The following is a 20501-nucleotide window of genomic DNA, read 5'->3' as shown; positions in this document are numbered from 1 at the left end:
CATTGCCTTTGTAAAGCATGTGTTAATTTGTTAATTCCATGTGTAGTTGAGTACCTAATACAATAGGGTGTGCTAGTTACTAGAAGGAAGATAAAATATAACTATTGCTCCAGAGGTTCTTGGGGGTAAGAGTTTTGAGGGCATTGAGGTGGAGAAAGTACTGAGATGGAGAAATGGTGATAGGTACTAAATGATTTGGTGGTGGCTCGGGAGGGTGGGCTAGACTACAGATAGGATCACTGGATAGGGTCCAGTTTGCCTGGAGGGTGCTGATGCAGAGCAGAACTGCTTAAAGACAAGGCAAAGGCAGAAAAAGGACAGTTGGTGCACACAGTCACCATCAGCAACGTCTAACCAAACTAGGGTGTTATCTTGGGCCACTCATTTTTCTACCTCCGAGCCTTAACTGCTTCAGCTATAAGATGAAAGTTTTGACTATTCAGTGATTCCCACACTTTTGGATTTCACAGGCCAGTAAAATGTCAACAAAAATTAAACCTGAGATTTCCAACTTTTAATTTTAATGCCCAAGTAAGAGTATTGAAACAACTATTCTCTATCCGCTATCTTCAGAAAACTTTTTTTGGCATCAGATTTGTAGGGAGCTCATGCTCACAGGAGAATGCAATGGGATAGAGTTCCTGAAAACAAAACCTAATTCTATCATCCTTTTCTCATTTAGCTAAAGACAGGTGAAAACGTCACCACAGACAAGCACAAGCCTTAGGACCATTATTTATAAACCACAGGAGACTTATTCTTTGGGGTATCTTCTGACTCTGACATTCTGGGATTAAAATAGTCTTGGGATCTACTTTCCCTCTCAATAAGTACATGATTATGAAGTCTCAGCTCCGATGGTGGTGCCCTATTTGCACCTAAAGTTCTATTTCCAACCCCCACCTCCGAATTTCTCTCTCCTCACTTCCACATTATCTGAACTTCCACAAACAGACGCAATTTACCAGAATCACGCAGGACAACCAAGGAATTATTTTGAAGGAATTCATGCTAGACTCTTAATGGCTTAATGAGCTATACTTTGATTTGCAGATTTAAAACTCCTGAAAACACTCAAGTCACAGCACTGCATCTTTAGTGGCTACTTCCAGCAAGATCAGTAGGTATAGTGTTAACTACCTAGTTCCCTAGTCTCCTTCAGGAGTGAAGATGGAGCCGACTGCTATGAAGTCGTCTGTAGCCTGCCATCCCATAATCCCATCATAGGATCTGTCCTAAAAACACACTAGGGAAGACGGACAAAATTCAGAGACTGGGGTTGTATGGCTGAGGAAAGGAATTCACCGAAGGAACAGGTTGGAGTGGAAAGGACTAGCGCAGGTGCAAATGCAGGCCCCGCCCTGCCTAGAGGCCCCGCCCCCGAACGCGCCCCCTTTTTAAAAAAGCGCGGGCGCGCCTTGCGCAGGCGTAGTACTGCTCAAGCCTTAGCCGCGCGGGCGCAGGGACGATAGGATGGCGGAATTAGTTCCTTTTGCGGTTCCAACCGAGAGTGACAAAACCTTGCTGGTGTGGGAGCTGAGTTCTGGACCTACGCCCGAGGCCTTGCATGTGAGCCGGGGCCAGGGTGGAGGGAGGGATGGAGAAAGCCACCCAATTGCTGACTGGGAGTCCCGGAGTCCTGCCTTAGCCCCTCACCTGCCTGGTAACCTCTGCAAGGACTCTGGTTCTGCAGGCGGCTCCTGCAGTCACCAGGCCCCACAGATTTTACAGAGACGCAGAGACACCTCTCAACAGTCAGCACATTTTGCTTTCTAATGCTCCTTAAAGCTCAGGATTTAAGAGGGAAACTTGTAATGAAATGAGAAGTGTTTTGAGTTGCACTCATTGTGCAGAAGGGCTTGGGGAGTATGAGGGAATGTACAGTTGTGTTTTCTGGGCGTGAGATTTCATGTGCTTACTTTGGCGTGGGATTACCCCACAGCATTCTCTGTACACAGTATTCTCTCAGTTTGGCCTTCTGTATTCAGTTCGGGTTTTTCCAAACGCTGCAGTGGCCCGTCCTGGTTTCTATGCCATCATCAAGTTTTATTCAGCAAGGGATGCCCACAGAGCCCAAAAGACATGCGACCAGAAGCACCTTTTCCAGGAATCTCCAGTGAAGGTGGGTCCAATATGGAATTCTTAGCTCCGATGGAATGAAGTGCTTAATTCAATAATCATAGACTAGTGTTTGTCTGGCACTATGGTTCACAGAATACTTTCATATGCATTGCAATGCTGATCCTGTAGTTCATCAGTTTGTTTTTGTTTTTTTTAGATGAAGAAACTCAAACTCGGAATGGTTAAGTGTCTTGCTTGAGGATCATGACAAGCACTGTGAAAGATAGAGGTCAAACCCAAACCCACTGATGCTAAATCCCATGTTGTTTTGTGCTTCCCTTTAATTTAAAAAATCTTCACCAAAAGAGTTCTGCTTATATTTACTTTTATGTGGATTTAAAATGTGCGAGCATGATGAATTATTTTTGCCAGTTAGAACATAAAGGACTTTATCCAAAGAGGCTTTATCATCTTCATCATCATCACTCTCAAGCTGCTGGAGAACTCCCTTTAGTTCCAAGAAGACGGGGACATTATTTAATGCACTGTAAAAGCCCTATTCCTTACTAACATGCCAACCAATTTTACTTTCCCAGAGACCAAGAACAGTATCTTATGCCTCAATTCAACCATCTTTCCTTTGTTAAGGACTATTTCATTTCCTTATGAGCTACTTGATCTGGCTACTTCTACTGACTTGGTTGCCTATTCATGCCCATATTCCTTTCTTCATTGAATTAATCTTGATTGAATCTGAGAACTCTACTCAGCAGTGACTCCAAGTATCTAAGAACCTCCGTTTCTGTAGCCTAACACCCTCTTCAATCCTGGCTCCACTTCCTGTGATTGAAAGGATTACCTGGCAGACGTTCTTTAATTTTTGGACTGTCATCTGCTTGTTTCTAACCAATGACCACTCGGGTATTACAGGTGGTACTGGAAAGATTATGAAACAATTACTTGGTATCATTTTTGTGAGTAATGAGTTTTCAGTGCTCTTAGGACACTGAGGCCATTCCATAAGCTTTAGATTTTGGGAATTTCATAGCTTAAATCCCATCACTGATAGAGTGATAAAGGAAATTATCTACAAGTCAATATGTAGTTGAGAGGAGAGGGCATTCATATTAGATGTATGTATGTATTAAATGTATTTACTTAGCTCAGAGTTTAGATTATTATCCCCTCAAAATTGTCATCTACTTTAATTATGTGTTCTTTTATACTTTGGCAAGTACACATAGTTCTTGTCTTTTTTGCCTATTATAAATATAGTAAAGAGAATAACATTTTAAAATAAAATTGAGGACAGGCCTAAGGCTCCTGAAAGAGTTGTTTTAAGTGACATAAAAGAAAATGGTTGCCAGCAAGAACTTTGGTGACAACTGTCTATACTATGTAGGGTCTCAGAGTTCTTCTGAAGCTTCCTGGTTGCTCAGGAAATCTTGACTGTGACTCACAATGCAGTCCAGTCTCCCTTTCAGCATTCAATATTCAAAAGTTAGCCTTCATTTCTCCTTCACAACAGGCATTATCTACATCTCTTCAGTTGGAGAAAGTAATATCATTTTTTATTTACTCATTCCTTCTTCAATCAGCAGACATCAAGCCTCTTATTATATGCTCTGAGGGACTGAGAAAAGAATAAGACATGGTTCTCTTGGCACTTATGGGGCCTATAAACTAATGATAGAGGAAGATGTATAAATAAATCAATAAATAATTAATAAGGCCCTGACTTTATGTGTGTTGTTTGAATTTTTTATGACGATTCAAACACTACCCTTAAAAAAAAAAGAAATAGACATATAAGAAAAAAATAGTGAAATAAAAAATCCACAGGGATGTGTAAAATATTTAAAGAAGCTTTAAAAAAAGAAAAAGGCTGGGCGCAATGGCTTACACCTGTAATCCTAGCGCTCTGGGAGACCAAGGCATGTGAATTGCCTGAACAAGAATGAGACCCTGTCTCTAAAGAATAGGTGGGTGTTGGCTCCGTGCTCATAGCTCAGCGGCTAGGGTGCCAGCCACGTACACCAGAGCTGGTGGGTTGGAATCCAGCCCGGGCCTGCCAAACAACAACTACAACCAAAAAAAAATAGCTGGGCGTTGTGGTGGGCACTTGTTGTCCCAGCTACTTGGGAGGCTGAGGCAAGAGAATCGCTTAAGCCCAAGAGTTTGAGGTTGCTGTGAGCTGTGATGCCACGGCACTCTACCCAAGGTGATAGCTTGAGACTCTGTCTCAAAAAAAAGTAAATAAATAAAAATAAAAAATAAAGAACAGCCAGGTGTTGTAGCAGGCACCTGTAATCCCAGCTATTCAGGAGGCTGAGGCAAGAGGATCACTTAAGCCCAGGAGTTTGATGTGAGTTAGTACTCTACCCAGGGGGAAAGAGTTTGCTGTGAGTTGGCACTCTCCCCGGGGGTAAAAAGTGAGTCTTTGTCTCAAAAAAAAAGGAAGCTTTTTAATGTAGATGTGAAATTTACAGCGGTATATATATTACCTCTTGTGACAGAGGTTAATAACTTGGGGAGTGGGGTGAGTGGTGTGGTCACCTTATCTGCTCCTTAGGCCATATTCTCAAGCAGAAGCTACTGGATAGGAAAACTGAAACAATTTCTTTTTTTTGCTCAGTTACTACCCTATAATTTATCTCTGTGGGTCTTCTTTAGTTGCCTTCATCATCACTGTTCACCATCGGAGATCAGGGAAACTTTCCAATTAATCAGGGGTCCTGGAAATGAATAAATAATGAATAACATTATTCAGTGAACTGAATTCAGTGCTTAAAATGTCCTATCCTATTTAATCTTCACATCCACTTTATGAAATCTGTATTGGTAAATCTTATCTTTGTCCAAAATAAAATCTCTTCCCAGCACTTTGGGAGGATAAGGTGTGAGGCCAGGAGTTTCAGACTAGCCTGGCAACATAACACTGCCTTGTCTCTTCAAAAAAAATTACAAAATTAGCTGTGAATGAAAGTTTGCATCTGTAGTCCTAGCTGCTCAGGAGGCTGAGGCAGGAAGATCGCTTTAGCCCAGGAGTTGGAAGGTGCAAGTGAGCTATGAACTCCCATCCAGCCTAGGCAACAGAGCAAGACCCTGTCTCTAACATCAAATAAAATAAAATCTCTAGCAGGTTGTGATATTTGTGGGTCTATCCTTTGTGACTATAGGTTCGTCTTGGCACCAGACACAGGGCAGTTCAACATCAAGCTCTTGCCCTAAACAGCTTTCAATGCCAAGAACTGGCAAATTACTACTTTGGTTTCAATGGATGGTCAAAAAGGATCATTAAGGTAAACTTTTTAGATGTTCTTTCACTAACTACACTTTCTTTTTTAACATTAAAATCCAAGACTTAAAATATCCGAGCGTTGTGGCGGGCACCTGTAATCCCAGCTACTTGGAAGGCTGAAGCAAGAGAATCACTTGAGCCTAAGAGTTTGAGGTTGCTGTGAGCTATGATTCTACAGCACTCTACCGAGGGCAACAAAATGAGACTCTGTCTTAAAAAAAAAAAAAAATCCAAGACTTCAGCCAGGCACAGTGACTCATGCCTATAATCGTAGCACTCTGGGAGGCCAGGGTGGGTGGATTGCTTGAGCTCACAAGTTCGACACCAGCCTGAGCAAAAATCAAGACCCCTGTCTCTTCTAAAAATAGAAAAACGCGGCGCCTGTGGCTCAAGGAGTAGGGTGCTGGTCCCATATGCCAGAGGTGGCGGGTTCAAACCCAGCCCCGGCCAATAAAAAAAAAAAGAAAAAAATAGAAAAACTGAGGCAAGAGGATCGCTTGAGCCCAAGAGTTGCAGGTTGCTATAAACTATAACACCATGGCACTCTACCAAGGGTGACAGCTTGAGACTTTGTCTCAAAAAAGAAAAAAAACCCAAGACTTCAGATAAAAGGACTGGATTGGGTTGTGGGGAGGAGGTATGAATGGTCCCCTATCATTGAAGGTAAGAGGATGTATCTGAATCGCCTCGCCACCTAGAATTGGTAATATTCTCCATTAGTTGGGTCGTGGTCTTCGTGCTTCTTTCCAGTGTTTGTGTGGCATATAATAAAAAAAAATGGCCATAATAATTCATTTGCAAATCTTACTTGATTTTGAAGCTATAGGACGCATCAACTGTTAGCTGGGATTCCTGGAGTTTAGTTTTTAATTCTAATAGCAAAACACTTCAAAGTCTACTTTAAGATCCTAAGAAGGACCTTTAATGCAAAATTTTAACAGCTTCAGGAGCTTTCCGACCTTGAAGAAAGGGAAAATGAAGATATTGTGGCATCACTTCGGAAGCAAAGCCTGACGTTCTTCTGTGCTTTAGAGGTGCTGCTGCCGTTCTATGAGTGCAGGAGCCTTGGAGCTGGCGTGGCAGAAGAGCCTGTACATAACCTGGAGGAAGGTCTGTTTTCAGTCGGGGAAGTATCTCTCTTTTTTCTTAGTTTCTGAAACTTATCATTTTAGATACCTATCAGCCCCCCACCCCTGCCCCCCGCTAAGCTACTAAAGTCCTGGGCAGAGTTTTTGTCCCTTATTATGTAGGTTTTTATTTTAGGCAATTCCTGATAGAGCTTTTAAGTTAAAAATTTTAGCGCTGACCTCCTACCAAAAAGCTGAGGAGGAGGAGGAGGAGGGAGATAATGTTTTTCTGGTTTTTGGTGAAGACCTTGCTTTGTGTTAAAATAGTCCTTCAGATGCAGATCTCTTGTGACCTTCTGTTGTCCCAGCAAAATCATCATCTGAAGATTAAAAAAAAACACTCCTGTGTAAAAGTTCAGTCCATTTCCTACTCATGGAAGGGCGTGAGCCAAAAAAAGAGTCAAATATGGATACCTAGTTAGGGTATTAAGTTGGTACTGATACTAAATTTTTCTATAATCCATGGCCCCCAGGCTTAGGGCTGTGACTTAAGAGAGAGAGAGGTGGAATAGAGCAGGTGCCTGTGGTGACGGCCAGGATCGAGCCAGACCATCTGCACTACCACCAAACCCTTGATGGGTAGGGTCTATAGTGGTATAGCCTCGACTGGTCAATTTGAAATCCGTGGGTGGTATAGAATTGTACCAAGTTCTTGGCTTATATTTCCCTTCTAGTCCTTCAGGAACTTCCAGCTTAGACAGAAGCAGTAAAAAATAAACAAACAAACAAAAAAAAATGAGCCCTGCCAGTATGTGCTTACAACAGTGCCATTCATTCAGCCATACTCTTGTATTCTGTCTGCCCTAATCACTAAGATAGCGATCTAAGAATCATGAATGTATTTTCATTTTTTAAACACTTAACGATCAATTATTCAAATAGGCATTTTAAATCCATTTGTTTTGGTTGGATTTAGGACCATTATCATTCCTTATGAAGAGGAAGATAGCTCAGAGGCTTGCTGTTCAGAAAGCTTTGTCAAATGCATTCCAGAAACTATTGATTGTGGTTTTAGGTAAGACTTTTTAAAATTTAATTTTTATGGTGTGTGTGTATGTGTGTGTGTGTGTGTTTATTTATTTTGGGGGAGGCAGGGTTTAACTCGATTGCCCAAGCTAGAGTATAGTGGCATCATCATAGCTCACCACAACCTAAACTCCTGGGTTCAAGTGATCCTCCTGCCGCAGACTACCAAGTAGCTGGGACTATAGGCATGCCCAGCTAATCTGTTTTGTAGAGATGGTGTCTTACTCTTGCTCAGGCTGGTCTTGAAGTCCTGGCCTCAATCAGTCCTCCCACATCAACCTCCCAGAGGACTACAGGCGTGAGCCAGTAAGCTTGGATATTTTTTAAATAATACTTTTTTTTTTTTTGAGACAGAGTCTCACTTTGTCACCCTCGGTAGAGTGCAGTGGCATCACAGCTCACAGCAACCTCAAATTCTTGGGCTTAAGCAATTCTCTTCCCTTTGCCTCCCAAGTAGCTGGGACTACAGGTGCCAGCCACAATGCCTGGCTATTTTTTGTTGTTGTTTTTGTTTAGCAGGCCCTGGCTGTGTTTAAACCCATCAGCCCTGGTACATGTGGCCAGCACCCTAACCACTGAGCTACAGGCACCGAGCCAAAATGTCTGTTTTTTTTTTTTTTTTTTCTGTTTGTTTGTTTATTTTATTTTGTTTTATTTAGCAGGTCCAGGCTGAGTTCAAACCCGCCAACACCGGTACAGGGGGCCAGCACTCTAACCATTGAGCTATAGTTTTTAAAATTAGAGACAAGGTCTCACTATGCTCTCCAGGGTAGTCTCAAACTCCTAGCCTCAACCAATATTCTTGCCTCAGCCTCCCAAAGTACTGGGATTTTGTAAAGTTAAGTGGATGAAAATATGGATATCTAAAACACTCCACCTTATGTTCTTATTCACTAAATTCTTCTACAGCAACGGTCTCAGATTTGTTCTCTGTGACATTTGTGAGAAAAATGACAGCAAATATTATTGTACGCAGTTTGTAGGTGTAGAATGACTTGCCTCAGTTCACATAGAAAGTCTTTGATCCAGGTATTCTTTCTCAGTTGTTTGCCTAGCATGCAGAATACTATTATGAGATTTTTTTTTTTTTTTTTTTTGAGATAGAGTCTCAAGCTGTTGCCCTGGGTAGAGTGCCGTGGTGTCGTAACTCATAGCAACCTCCAACTCTTGGGCTCAAGCGATCCTCTTGCCTCAGTTCTTCTATTTTTAGTGGAGACAGAGTCTCGTTTTTGCTCAGGCTGTTCTTGAACTCGTGAGCTCAAGCAATCCACCTGCCTTGGCCTCCCAGAGTGCCAGGATTACAGGCATGAGCCACCGAGCCCAGCCTGATTATAAGCTTTGAACACCTGGGTTCAAGTTCTAACTCTATCTCTTCAAGATTTTTTATGTAATTTAGGTTTTATAACCAGAAAGATTTGAAGATGTTTAATATTTCTAAGCTACAGTCATTTTATCTGCAAAGTGAAGTTAGTAATTCAACCTACCATATGGGAGATATTGTATGAGTAAGTGAGATGACAAATGCAAAAACTCAGAACTATGCTTATATAGTAAACAGACAAAATATGTTAACTATTATCAGTGTTGTTTTCTACCTGAATAAATAGATTAAATGAACTCTGTTGAAGAGAAAGTTTATTAGATTATGTTTTTTGAATCAAGAATTCAGTTTCAGCTTTCATTTCTGGCATTGATATTGGGCGAATATGATTCCTATGTAGTACACATAATTGGCTGCTTTCCTGTGAGTCGTGAAAGTGGTTGTGCTATCGAATGGCACTGATTGTGTCCCTGTTGAGTTCTACAGCATTGTGAATGTTACAGGAAACTTGATGAACGGAAAGTCTCTGAACAGAATTGCTGTCTGCTTTGTAGCCCTGAAGGGTCAGAGACTGAAAAATCAGAGAAGGCCCTGATAAGTCTCAGCCTTCCAACCTGGGCAGCCCTTCTACTAGAAGTCTTACTTCTAGTAGACTGCTTTAAAAGAGATGGCCCTGAGAAGTCTCAGCCTTCCAACTGTCAAGTCTGAGTAATAACCTTCAAGCACCAGACTAGATGTTTGTGTTGTTTATCTCTCCCTAGTATGCAAAGATATCCCTCATACATGCGCAAAGTTCCTTAGACCAAAAGCCGTATGGCTCTAGTTTGTCTTGAAGGAAGTTGTATTGTCTACAATATATAGGCCAGTTTCTACCAAAAAAATGTTCAAATGCTGTCTATCTGCGAAGCTTTGTATATTGTATCTGGTGGAATTTTGGTTCCTGGGGATTAGATACTTGTCTCTTGCTTCTAATATGTCCACTGGTCCAGGGGTCTCCATCCCAGGTTTGAACTCACTTTGACCCCCATTTAATGCCTTACTATTTAATCATATTATGATTGAACTTTTTCTTTTTTGAGACTGAGTCTCACTCTGTTGCCCAGGCTATTGGAATCAGCCTAGCTTATAACAACTTCAAACTCCTGGGTTCAAATGATCCTCCTGCCTCAGCTGCCTAAGGAGTTGGGACTACAAGTACTGCCACAAGGCCGGCTGGGTTTTTTTATTTTTATTTTTATTTTTTAATTTTTTTTTATCTTTAGTAGAGACAGGGTCTCACTCTTGCTCAGGCTGGACACGAACTCCTGAGCTCAAGTGATCCTCCCACCTCAGCTTTCTAGAGTGCTAGGATTACAGGGATGAGCCACCATGCCCAGGCATGATTGAACATTTTTGTTTTCACGTTTTTTATTTCCTATAAATTGTAAATTCCTTAGTTCCTGCCTGTAAGGTCATAAAGTTTTTTGGACCAAACACAGTTGATACTTCATACATATTTTTAATAAGTGGTTATTGTTGTGCCCAAGTCACGAGATCCCCCACATAAATCACCCAAAGACCAAGTCTGATGTAAAAGCAAGAGGTTGTTTATTTACAAGCTCGAGCCTGGGCTCCCTGGTCCTGGCACAGCAGGAGAGCAGAGAAGCCCCAATCTCGAAAAGGAGGGAGGTTTTTAAGGGTACAGAAAGGAAAGTAAAGGGAGGGAGTGTGAGGTGAGCTGCTGGGGTGAGCTGATAGGGGTGTAGGGGACTGAGCAGTATTTGTCCATGGGTGTCTGGGAGAGTGTTGCTATCGCTTGGAGCAGACATTGTGCAAGGGCGCCGATCATGGGGCAAGGACAGGGTATGCAGCTGCAAAATGAAGACTGAGGGACAAGATGAAGTTAGTTTTAACAAAATGGAGTTAACTTGGTCCTTACAGTTATGTTAAAAATTAAAATGTGAGATGAGGAAATTTCCAGGAAAATGCCCTTATTTTCTGCTTTTAGAAATCAAAAGAATGTCTCATTATGGTGTTGCACCCGAGAATCGGAATCCCCAGTGACCATACGAGAGAGCCAGACACCGATGCAAATCACATGAGGGTGTTTATTCAGGCTCGAGCCAAGGTTGTCGACCTTCCCCCAGTCGCAGCTGGTGGGACCTAGAGCGGAGAGCCCTGTACTCATCGTGGGCGAGGTTTTTATACAGTGGATATGGGGCGAGAGGCATGGGAAGCAAAGTGTGGCCTTTGGATTCGTTATCTCTTATGCCTATACTAGAATTTAAAGCTGATAGGGTCCCGCCAATCTCCACGGGTGGGAGGGGAGGGTTCTGACGTACTCCAGGAGATAGGGATGCATCCCAGGAGATAGCCAGGGGTGTGGTTTACTAAGAAATGAAACAAAGGATTTTCAGGTTGCTTTTAAAATGGAGGACAAAAGCCTGAAATGATGAAAAGCCCAAAATGGCATTACTGGGTCACTGGGTCCTTCATTCCCCCCTTCTCCTTGTAACTAAGAGGACCCAATCATGGGACCTCAGTGGTGAGTCTGGGATCATCAGGGGAGCTTGAGTGAGTTGGCAGGGTCTTTCTCGAGCTTCCATTGTGGGATGTAATCCTCCTTGATGGCAAATGGGTCTGCCAACTGAACGTGGATGTGATGGACCTATGTAGTGATGCCTTGAGTGTAGAGGGGATGGTCAGGATCACAGTGTAAGGCCTTTTCTACTGTGGCTCAAGAGTTTCTTGCTGGTGTCTCTTGACATAGACCCAGTCCCCTGGCCAGAACTTGTGAGGCTCTGGGATTGGGCCCACTGCATGGGTGGCACTCAGGCGGTTCCAATTTTCTTTCTGAACCTGCTGGTAATAGCAGAGGAAAAGGAGAAAATCTTCATCATTTGCCTCTGTTAAAAGATCTATGCGGTTGTTTGGAAAAATGGGGGGGGGGGCTTCCATAGAGAATTTCATAGGGAGAGAGACCTAGGGTATAGGGGGAATTTCTGACCCGATATAAGGTAAAGGGAAGGAGAGTCACTCAGTCTCCGCCAGACTCCAGGATTAATTTGGTTAAGGTCTCTTAAGGTTCTATTCATTCTTTCTACTTGTCTTGAGCTCTGGGGCCTGTATGCACAATGTAATTTCCAGGTTGTTCCCAGTGCAGTGGCTACCCCCTGAGTTATCTGGGAAATAAAGGCTGGGCCATTGTCTGAGCCGATTAAAGCTGGCAGTCCATACCTGGGAAGAATGTCCTCAAGCAGCCTTTTCTCCACAGTTTGCGCGGTTTCGTTTTTTGGTGGGGAAGGCCTCCACCCACACTGTGAAGGTATCTACAAAGACTAAGAGATATCTGTACCCATACCGACCAGGCTTAATCTCTGTGAAGTCCACTTCCCAATACGCACCAGGCTTGGTCCCTCTCTTATGGGTGCCTTGAGTCTTAAGTCCGGCTCAGGCATTAGTGAGCTGGCAAGCTTTGCAAGCGTTTACTATCTGGTCCACTTTTGTATCCATTTGCTCAATCTTAATCTGTACATGTCGGACTAGATCTCTTAACTTCCTGCTGCCCATATGGGTTGCCTGGTGCATGCGCTGCAAGATGTTTAGTCCCAGCTGCGCAGGGAGGATAGTTTTCCCATTGGCTGTGTGCTACCAGCCGTTATACTGGGAGGGGTTATGTGCCTGAGGGATGGAGCGGATCCATGCCAAGTCCTCAGGGGTGTATTCAGGCTCTTCTGGAGGCCCAGTGTCGGGTAAGTTAACTGTCAAGGCCTGTGTGGCTCTGAGGGCTACACTTCTGGTGGCTTTATCCACCTGATGATTGCCCTTTGCCACTGGGTTAGTGGGCTTTTGGTGTCCTGGACAGTCGATGATGGCTTTTTTGGTAGCCAGATGGCGACTAGTATGTCTAATATTTCTTCTTTGTTTTTGACGGTCCTCCCTTCTGCTGTTAGTAACCCCGTCTCCCCGTAGATGGCCCCGTGTATGTGAGCGGTGGCAAACACGTATTGACTGTCTGTATGGATATTTAGTTTTTTTCCTTGGCCTAGAACTAAAGCGTTGGTGAGGGCAATTAATTCAGCCCGTTGGGTGGAGGTTCTGGCTGGAAGAGACTCAACCCAAAGTGTACCTGCCTTGGAGACCACCACCGCCCCCGAGTACCATTGGCCATTTTTAATGAAACTGGTACCATCTGTGAAGCAGGTCTCTGTGTCCCGCAGTGGTTGGTCGGTCAGGTCTTGGCGCGTGCTGTGGACTTGGCCTAGGATATCCTGGCAATTGTGGAGTGGTGTCTCCATATCCGGGTTGGGCAGGAGAGCAGCGGGATTTAAGGCAGTGCTAAGCAAGAACCGGATTTGTGGTGGGTTTAGTAACAAGCTCTGATAGTGTGTTAGATGCGTGTTGCTCATCCACTGGTCCCGGGGGTTGTTTCAAGACCCCCCTCGATGGCATGGGGCGTGGTCAGCAACAGTTCCTGCCCCAGGGTGAGTTTGTCTGTATTCTTTACTAGAAGTGCAGTGGTTGCCACAGTGCGGAGGCAGGGGGGCCATCCTGATGCTAGCGGGTCTATTTTTTTTTTTTTTTTTGAAAAATAGGCTACTGGGTGGTTCCAGGGCCCCAAGGTCTCGGTCAACACCCCCTTGGCTATCGCTTTATGTTCATCTACATAGAAATGAAATGCTTTTGTAATATCAGGGAGTCCCAAAGTGGGGGAAGAGAGCAGAGCAGTCTTAAGTTTCTGAAAGGCTAGTTCTCTTTCTGTTGTCCATTCAAAGGGGTGCCCCTCCCTCGTGGCTTCATAGAGGGGTTTTGCAATTTCAGCAAAGCCTGGTACCCAAAGTCAACAGAACCCTGCAGACCCCAAAAACTCTCGCATTCGCCTGGGGTTTGTTGGGGTCGGGATCTTAAGTACAGTCTGCTTCCTGGCCTCAGTGAGCCATCTCTGTCCATCTTTAAGGGTGTATCCCAGGTAACTCACAGTTTGCTGACAGATCTGGGCCTTCTTTGCTGATGCTCAATACCCCCTTCCCCCAGTGTGATGAGCAGGTCATGTGTGCCTTGCAGGCAGTCCTGTTCATTGGTGGCCGCCGCTAGGATGTCATCTATGTACTGGAGGAGAGTTAAGTTGGGGTGCTGCGTGCGGCACTCACCCAGGTCCTCGTGTAGGGCCTCATCACAGATAGTTGGAGAGTTTTTAAACCCTTGTGGCAAGCGGGTCTACATTAGCTGCCCACTGATGCCTCTCTCTGGATCACTCCACTTGGAGGCGAATAGGGCCTGGCTCTGGGGCGCCAGCGACAAGCTGAAGAAAGCGTCTTTTAAATCTAATACCATATACGAGGTCTGGGACGGGGCCAGTGAGCTCAAGAGGTTGTAGAGGTTTGGTACAGTTGGGTATATGTCCATTACCTGCTTATTAATTTCCCGGAGGTCTTGAACTGGCTGTAATCATTAGTGAGGGTTTTTTTTTGACCCGTAACAAGGGGGTGTTCCATGGGGACTGGCAGGGGGTTAGAATCCCGGCATCTAATAACCGCTGAATGTGTGGCAGAATTCCTTTTCTGGCCTCGGGGGTTATGGGGGTACTGCCTTACCCGTACCAGTTCAGCTCCAGGCTTGAGCTCGACTATAACCAGGGCCCAGTGTTTTGCCAGCCCCACTCCCCCTGTTTCAGCCTAGGCTGACGGGTAGGAGTCCAGCCACCCGGAGATACCTGCTTGGGCCCATGGCAGAGGTTGTTGATGGAGTTGATACTCATCCTCCAGGTGCAGAGCGAGAACATGGACAGGATGTCCCTGTCTGTAACCTGTGGCGTTCCTTGTTTGAAAGAAATTTGTGCTCCGATTTTATTAAGGAGGTCTCTACCAAGTAAGGGGTAAGGGCAGTCTGGGATAACCATAAATGTGTGTGACACTTGGCCTGCCCCCATGTCCACTGTTCTTAGACTTCTTTCAAAAATAATTTAATTAATAATTAAAAAAAAATTTGGGGGGCACACCTAAGATCTTCTCATAGCATACCGTTTGAAAATCACTGCCCTACAACCATAATTTTTCTCTATCAAGTACTTTAGATTCCAACAATTCTGTTCATATATTAAACAATTCAATCTATACATACACATATACAATATATTGGGGAAACACAAAGAATGATTTTTAGCTTATGCTGAAGACTTCATTTTATCATTTTCTTATTAACTATTATAAAAAGATAGAACCATTACCTGCAGTTCGAATTCATTAAACAATATTAAAGAAAACAGGAAGAAGTAGGCAAACTTATGCCTGCACTCACTCAACTAGCTTTTGGCATGAGCTAAGTGTAATTAAGTTAAAGACTGTGGTCTCTGAATTCACATCAGATGCTAGTGGCCAGTCTCCATCTAGGCACTCGCGTATCCTCTAATCTGTCCTTGAAAATGGCGTTTTCATGAAGGCAAGCATATACTAATGTTACTTATTTCATTATCAAGGTCACTATGCTTCCCCACTAGGACGCATTGTCCTGTTTTTTTTTTGGACAGTCTCTGGCCCAGTGGCCAGTCTCCCTGCAGTACGCACACTGATCTCTTCCTACCTTGGCCAAATTAGTCAGCTTCCTTGCCGCTTTACGGAGACCCCCCATTAGAGTCTGGTGGTAATCCTGGACCTTCTCTCCTTACCTTCTGCCGTATTAAAATTTCAATCTGACCGGGTCAGTGGGAACGCAGCTTCAATTAGTACTGGATTTGTGGTAGGCTGCCTATTGTTGTCTAGGACGGACTTCGGTGCCAAGATTCGGTTCCTCTCCTCATTAGTGAAGAGGACCTGTAGCAGTTGCTGGCAGTCGTCCCAAGTGGGCTGATAAGTGAAAAGGACAGAATCTAATAAGTCAATAAGGGCGGTGGATTTTTCTGAGAACTTAGGGTTTTGTATTTTTCAGTTGTATAGGTCACTGGTGGCGAGAGGCCAGTAGTGCAAGGTTCCCTCCTCTGGAGGGCCCACCGCCCAGAGCAGTAGGGTCATAGAATCGGCTACAGCTCTCCCAGGCCATCCAGATGCATCCCGGAAGGCCCTCCTGCAGGTATGCTGCTGCCGTTTCAGCCTCTCCTGGGACCAGCTGAGCACTATGGTATGCCTGGATCAAAGGAAAGGGGAAAAGTTCTTCCGGGCTCGCCTCACTTGGCAAAACAGGATACAGGGAGGCTAGTCTCTTTGGGCTTAGGCTTTTCCTGCAGGGCAAACACTGTGCTGGCCTCTGCTGTACTGGCCTTGGTTTTCTTCAATGGGGGCAGTAAGATACTCTTCAGCCAGGGAGGGAGGTCCTCAACCAGGTTTTGCCGCCAGCGCGCTGCCAGGGGGCCTGAGAGGGTTGGGGGCAGGGCCCCTGGCACAGCTGCCTCTGCTGCTGCCTGCGCTCTGGCTCAGCCTGTCTACCCAGCATCCAGGCCTCCTGCAGCAACAGATGTAGCCGTCAGTGTTCAGGTTCAGATCTCCGAATCCAGAGTGGTGGAGATGGGTGCCGTGAGGCATCCAGGGCGCAGAGCAACCATGGTGTCGCGGAGAGAGGGGCCTTAGATGGCGGGGTTGGGGGCTGCCCGCTCTGGCTGGGCCTGGCTACCTGGCGCCCAAGCTGCCTGCAGGGGCGCAGTCGCCTCTGCTCACAGCCTCTGCTGCATGGAGCCCGGAGCCCGGAGCCCACTGCCCACACATCCCAGCCCCCTACCCCTGCACCAGCCACTCTGCGTGGAGAACGCTTCTGCAAAAGGTCTCAAGTTTATTTTTCTTCACCACTAGAACCAGATTCTGGGCTCTGCCCGGAAGTCCTGGAAGTGGTCAAGGATAAGTGAAAGGGGAGTCATCTGAGTCTGTCCCATCCTCAGAGTTGCCCAGCCAACAAGCAACACAACACACACAATACAAAAATAAAAGGCAGACATGGCTGCGGACTGAAGTGAAGCAAAACTGAAAGTGAATGGATGGCCTGGCGCTCGTCTGCCCCTCCTCAAAAGCCCTAAGGGGATCAATTCCACGTGATCCCTACTGTAGGAGGCTGGGGATTCCACGTCCCAGCCTTCCCCACAGAAGGTGGGAACATCTTCCGCTACCTCCTGTCCTTGGCCCTCCAGTGTGTCCACCTAGGCTATCTTCCAGCCACAACCCAAAACCTGCGCAGTACAGAAAGAATTCACAGGGCGGCTCCTGTGGCTCAAAGGAGTAGGGCGCCAACCCCATATACTGGAGGTGGTGGGTTCAAACCCAGCCCCAGCCAAAAACTGCAAAAAACAAAAAGAATTCACAAAGACAAACAAAGACACATACACTTACCAGCCCTCAGGGTGGGGTCTCTCGGGGTCTTGGGGATTCCCGGCCAATGCACCAAATGTTGCACCCGAGAATCAGAATCCCCAATGACCACACTAGAGAGTCAGACACCGATGCAAATCATATGAGGGTGTTTATTCAGGCTCGAGCCATGACTGTTGGCCTTCCCCCAGACGCAGCTGGTGGGACCTAGAGCCAAGAGCCCTGTACTCATAGCGGGCGGGGGTTTTTATGCAGTGGATATGGGGTGAGGGGTGCGGGAAGCAAAGCGTGGCCTTTGGATCGGTTATCTCTTATGCCTATACTAGAATTTAAAGCTGATAGGGTCCTGCCAATCTCAACGGAGTGGCGGGGCATTCTGACGCACTCTGGGAGATAGGGACGCATCCTGGGAGATAGGGACGCATCCCGGGAGATAGGGAAGGGTGTGGTTTACTAAGAAACGAAACAAAGGATTTTCAGGTTGCTTTTAAAATGGAGGACAAAAGCCTGAAATGATGAAAAGCCCAAAATGGCGTTACTGGGTCACTGGGTCCTTCAATGGGATGGTGTCACCATTATATGCTAGAAGTTTTAGAGCAAAAAAATTCTAAATTAATCTTTATTAATTTTATTTCAGAAACTGGTCAAATAGCTGTGGAGTACAGACCCAGTGAAGAGATCACAGATGTCAGAAGTGAAGAAGAACTACATGATTTAATTCAAGTACGTGAAAAAAAGCTCAAGGGTAACCTAGCCAGTGTAGCCGTAACTCAGAGAACTAGCAGGATTTGGAAAACTTCAGCATGTATCATTCTTAGGAAAGTGTGAAACTCTGAGTGTATTTCTGGTGCTTTTACTGAAGTCCTGGCTCTTGGCTCTGACCCCTTATTTGAAGTTTGGAGAACAGAAGTGAGGACTATTAGAATCCTAATATGGTTGTAGACATAGGAGAGCAGTTAGTCTCTCCCACCTGGGGTTAGGGATTCTAGGCTACTTGAAGAGAAGACTTTTTAACTCCCCTAAAACAGGATCCCAGGAATTTGAGCAGAAAGTAATTATTGACCTGAATGTGATTATGCTATAGCTTTCAAAAACTATTATGCCTTTCTAACTCTTATTACCTAGAGTTCAACATCTACTTGTCTTAGATGGAATATTTTGCTGAAGATCCTTTCTGTAAATCAGTTACAGTCATGTGCCACCTAAGAAACTTATGTCAACAATAAACCACATATGTCATTGTAATCTCATAAAAATATAATGAGGCTATACAGGTGTACCTTTTAAAAATCTTTTATACTATATTTTTACTGTATCTTTTCTATGTTTAGATACACAAATACTTCACCATTGTGTTATAGTTGCCTGCCGTATTTAGTACCGTAACATACTGTACAAATTTGTTACCTAGGAGCAATAGCCCATACCATATAGCCTGGGTATGTAATAGGGTACATGTATACCACCTATACCACAACAACTAAATTGCCTAATGATGCATTTTTTTTTCAATGATGCATTTTTCAAGCTCCTCCTCACATGGCAAGCAATGCATAACTGTATGTGAAATCCCTTAATTAGGGATTAAGTTGCTAAAGTAATTTCTAAAGTTATCATTATTTACTATGTATGAGATTTTTTTTTAAGGAGCCAAAAATGTGTTTTGTGTCAGGGGAACTTAATTTGGGGCTAGAATTTTGATTATTTAACTTGCTCCAGAGTTGCAAAGTGTTTTGTTTTGAAGAAGGGAGCGAAAGAGAAAGTGGTTGAAGTCTGAAAAAGTATTTGAAGTTTTATTCTATTTAAGGTAAATTATTATAATTCTATTTAAATAAAACCAGTAAAGGAAATGTCAAACTTTAAGAATACTAGTTTCTTCCCAGTTACTCAGGAGGCTGAGGCAAGAGAATCGCTTAAACCTAAGAGTTTGAGGTTGCTGTGATACCACGGCACTCTACCGAGGGCGACATAGTAAGAATGTGAGAGGAAGAAAGTCAGCACTAATTTCAGAAATCTGATTCTAACAACAGGTCATCCCTAAATGAGGTAAATCTTGTAATCACCTCCAACCTAAAACCATTACTGTGCACCAAGTCATATGCTAGATTCTGGGAAAAAGACGAAGCACTATTTTATCTCCAAGTGAGAGAGACAAACCTTTCTCCTGTGTCCACAACCATATTAGAATTCTAACAGTCCTCACTTCTGTTCTCCAAACTTCAAATAAGGGGTCAGAGCCAAGAGCCAGGACTTTAGTAAAAGCACCAGAAATACGCTCAGAGGTTCACATTTTCCTGAGAGTGATACATGCTGAAGAATTGTGAAATAAGTCACTTGGGCTCTATTATAGTGTATTTGAAGATAATTATTTAACATGCTGACTTTAACATACTATGTGTCTTTCTCCATGTGTGCGTACAGGATAGACCTCTGAAAAGCGGCCTAGTTACTTCTAGATTATTGACTGTGTTTAGCCACGGCAGAATGGGGGAAGTTTGTCCATTGCTGACCTAAAGGGCTATTCACTTGCAGCAACACCTTCTCTTCTAAGTTGAATTGCTCAACTCTTAAAACCCTTCCTACAGAAATTTCGGAGTCATCTTTGATTCCATGGTAGCCCCTACATGATAGAGTGGTGAATTAATTGTCAAACATGGAAGAAAGGGTACTGCAAGTTGAGCGGAAATGGCAACATTTTTTTTAAACTTTTTTTTTTTTTTTTTTTTGGAGAGACAGAGTCTCACTTTATGGCCCTCGGTAGAGTGCCGTGGCCTCACACAGCTAACAGCAACCTCCAACTCCTGGGCTTAAGCGATTCTCTTGCCTCAGCCTCCAGAGTAGCTGGGACCACAGGCGCCCGCCACAACGCCCGGCTATTTTTTGGTTGCAGTTTGGCCGGGGCTGGGTTTGAACCCGCCACCCTCGGTATATGGGGCCGGCGCCCTACCAACTGAGCCACAGGCGCCGCCCGGAAATGGCAACATTTTGAAGTAAATGTGTGTTCTGCCTACCGCCCTAACTGGTGCTCATTTTGCAGGTCAATTGTGTTTCTTGGAAGCAGTACTGCCAGGGGGAAGAAGAATATCTCTCGGATTTCAGCTTGGAGGAAGATGAGTTCAGGCCGCCAGAACCGAACTAGCACTTCTGAATGTGCCAAGAGGCGAGGCCCTGTGACTTCCTTGGGAAGCTCTGGCGCCCCTAACATAATGGGCTGCTGGAGTCCTGGGGATACCCTAGTCTGTGGCCGAAATCTTGCTCTTCTAAGGGCGGGAGGGGTGTTCTGGTGTGAGACAATTGTATCTCTATGGGGAGGGGGGTTGGGCTCGGGGACTGTGGGCAAAAGCTCACCCTGGTGGCATGGAGTCGATCTAGGCCCGAGCTTAATAAAGGTTGCTGCG

At 44.6% G+C, this 20501-nt stretch overlaps 1 protein-coding gene across 1 annotated transcript; it reads left to right on the top strand.

Moving 5' to 3' along the window:
- The first annotated feature begins 1445 nt into the window (after positions 1-1445).
- RDM1 (RAD52 motif containing 1) lies at positions 1446-20486 on the top strand. Its single transcript, XM_053570501.1, has 7 exons — positions 1446-1569; positions 1943-2122; positions 5241-5363; positions 6304-6472; positions 7406-7504; positions 17741-17826; positions 20141-20486. Exons 1-7 carry the CDS (start codon positions 1474-1476, stop codon positions 20240-20242), a joined length of 855 nt encoding a protein of 284 aa, XP_053426476.1. The 5' UTR covers positions 1446-1473; the 3' UTR covers positions 20243-20486.
- The last annotated feature ends 15 nt before the right edge of the window (positions 20487-20501 follow it).

This window comes from Nycticebus coucang, chromosome 18, assembly GCF_027406575.1.
Source record: "Nycticebus coucang isolate mNycCou1 chromosome 18, mNycCou1.pri, whole genome shotgun sequence".
In the NCBI taxonomy this organism is placed as follows: domain Eukaryota; kingdom Metazoa; phylum Chordata; class Mammalia; order Primates; family Lorisidae; genus Nycticebus; species Nycticebus coucang.
The sequence above is the reverse complement of the archived record's forward strand: the minus strand, read 5'-3'. Positions and strand labels throughout refer to the sequence as shown.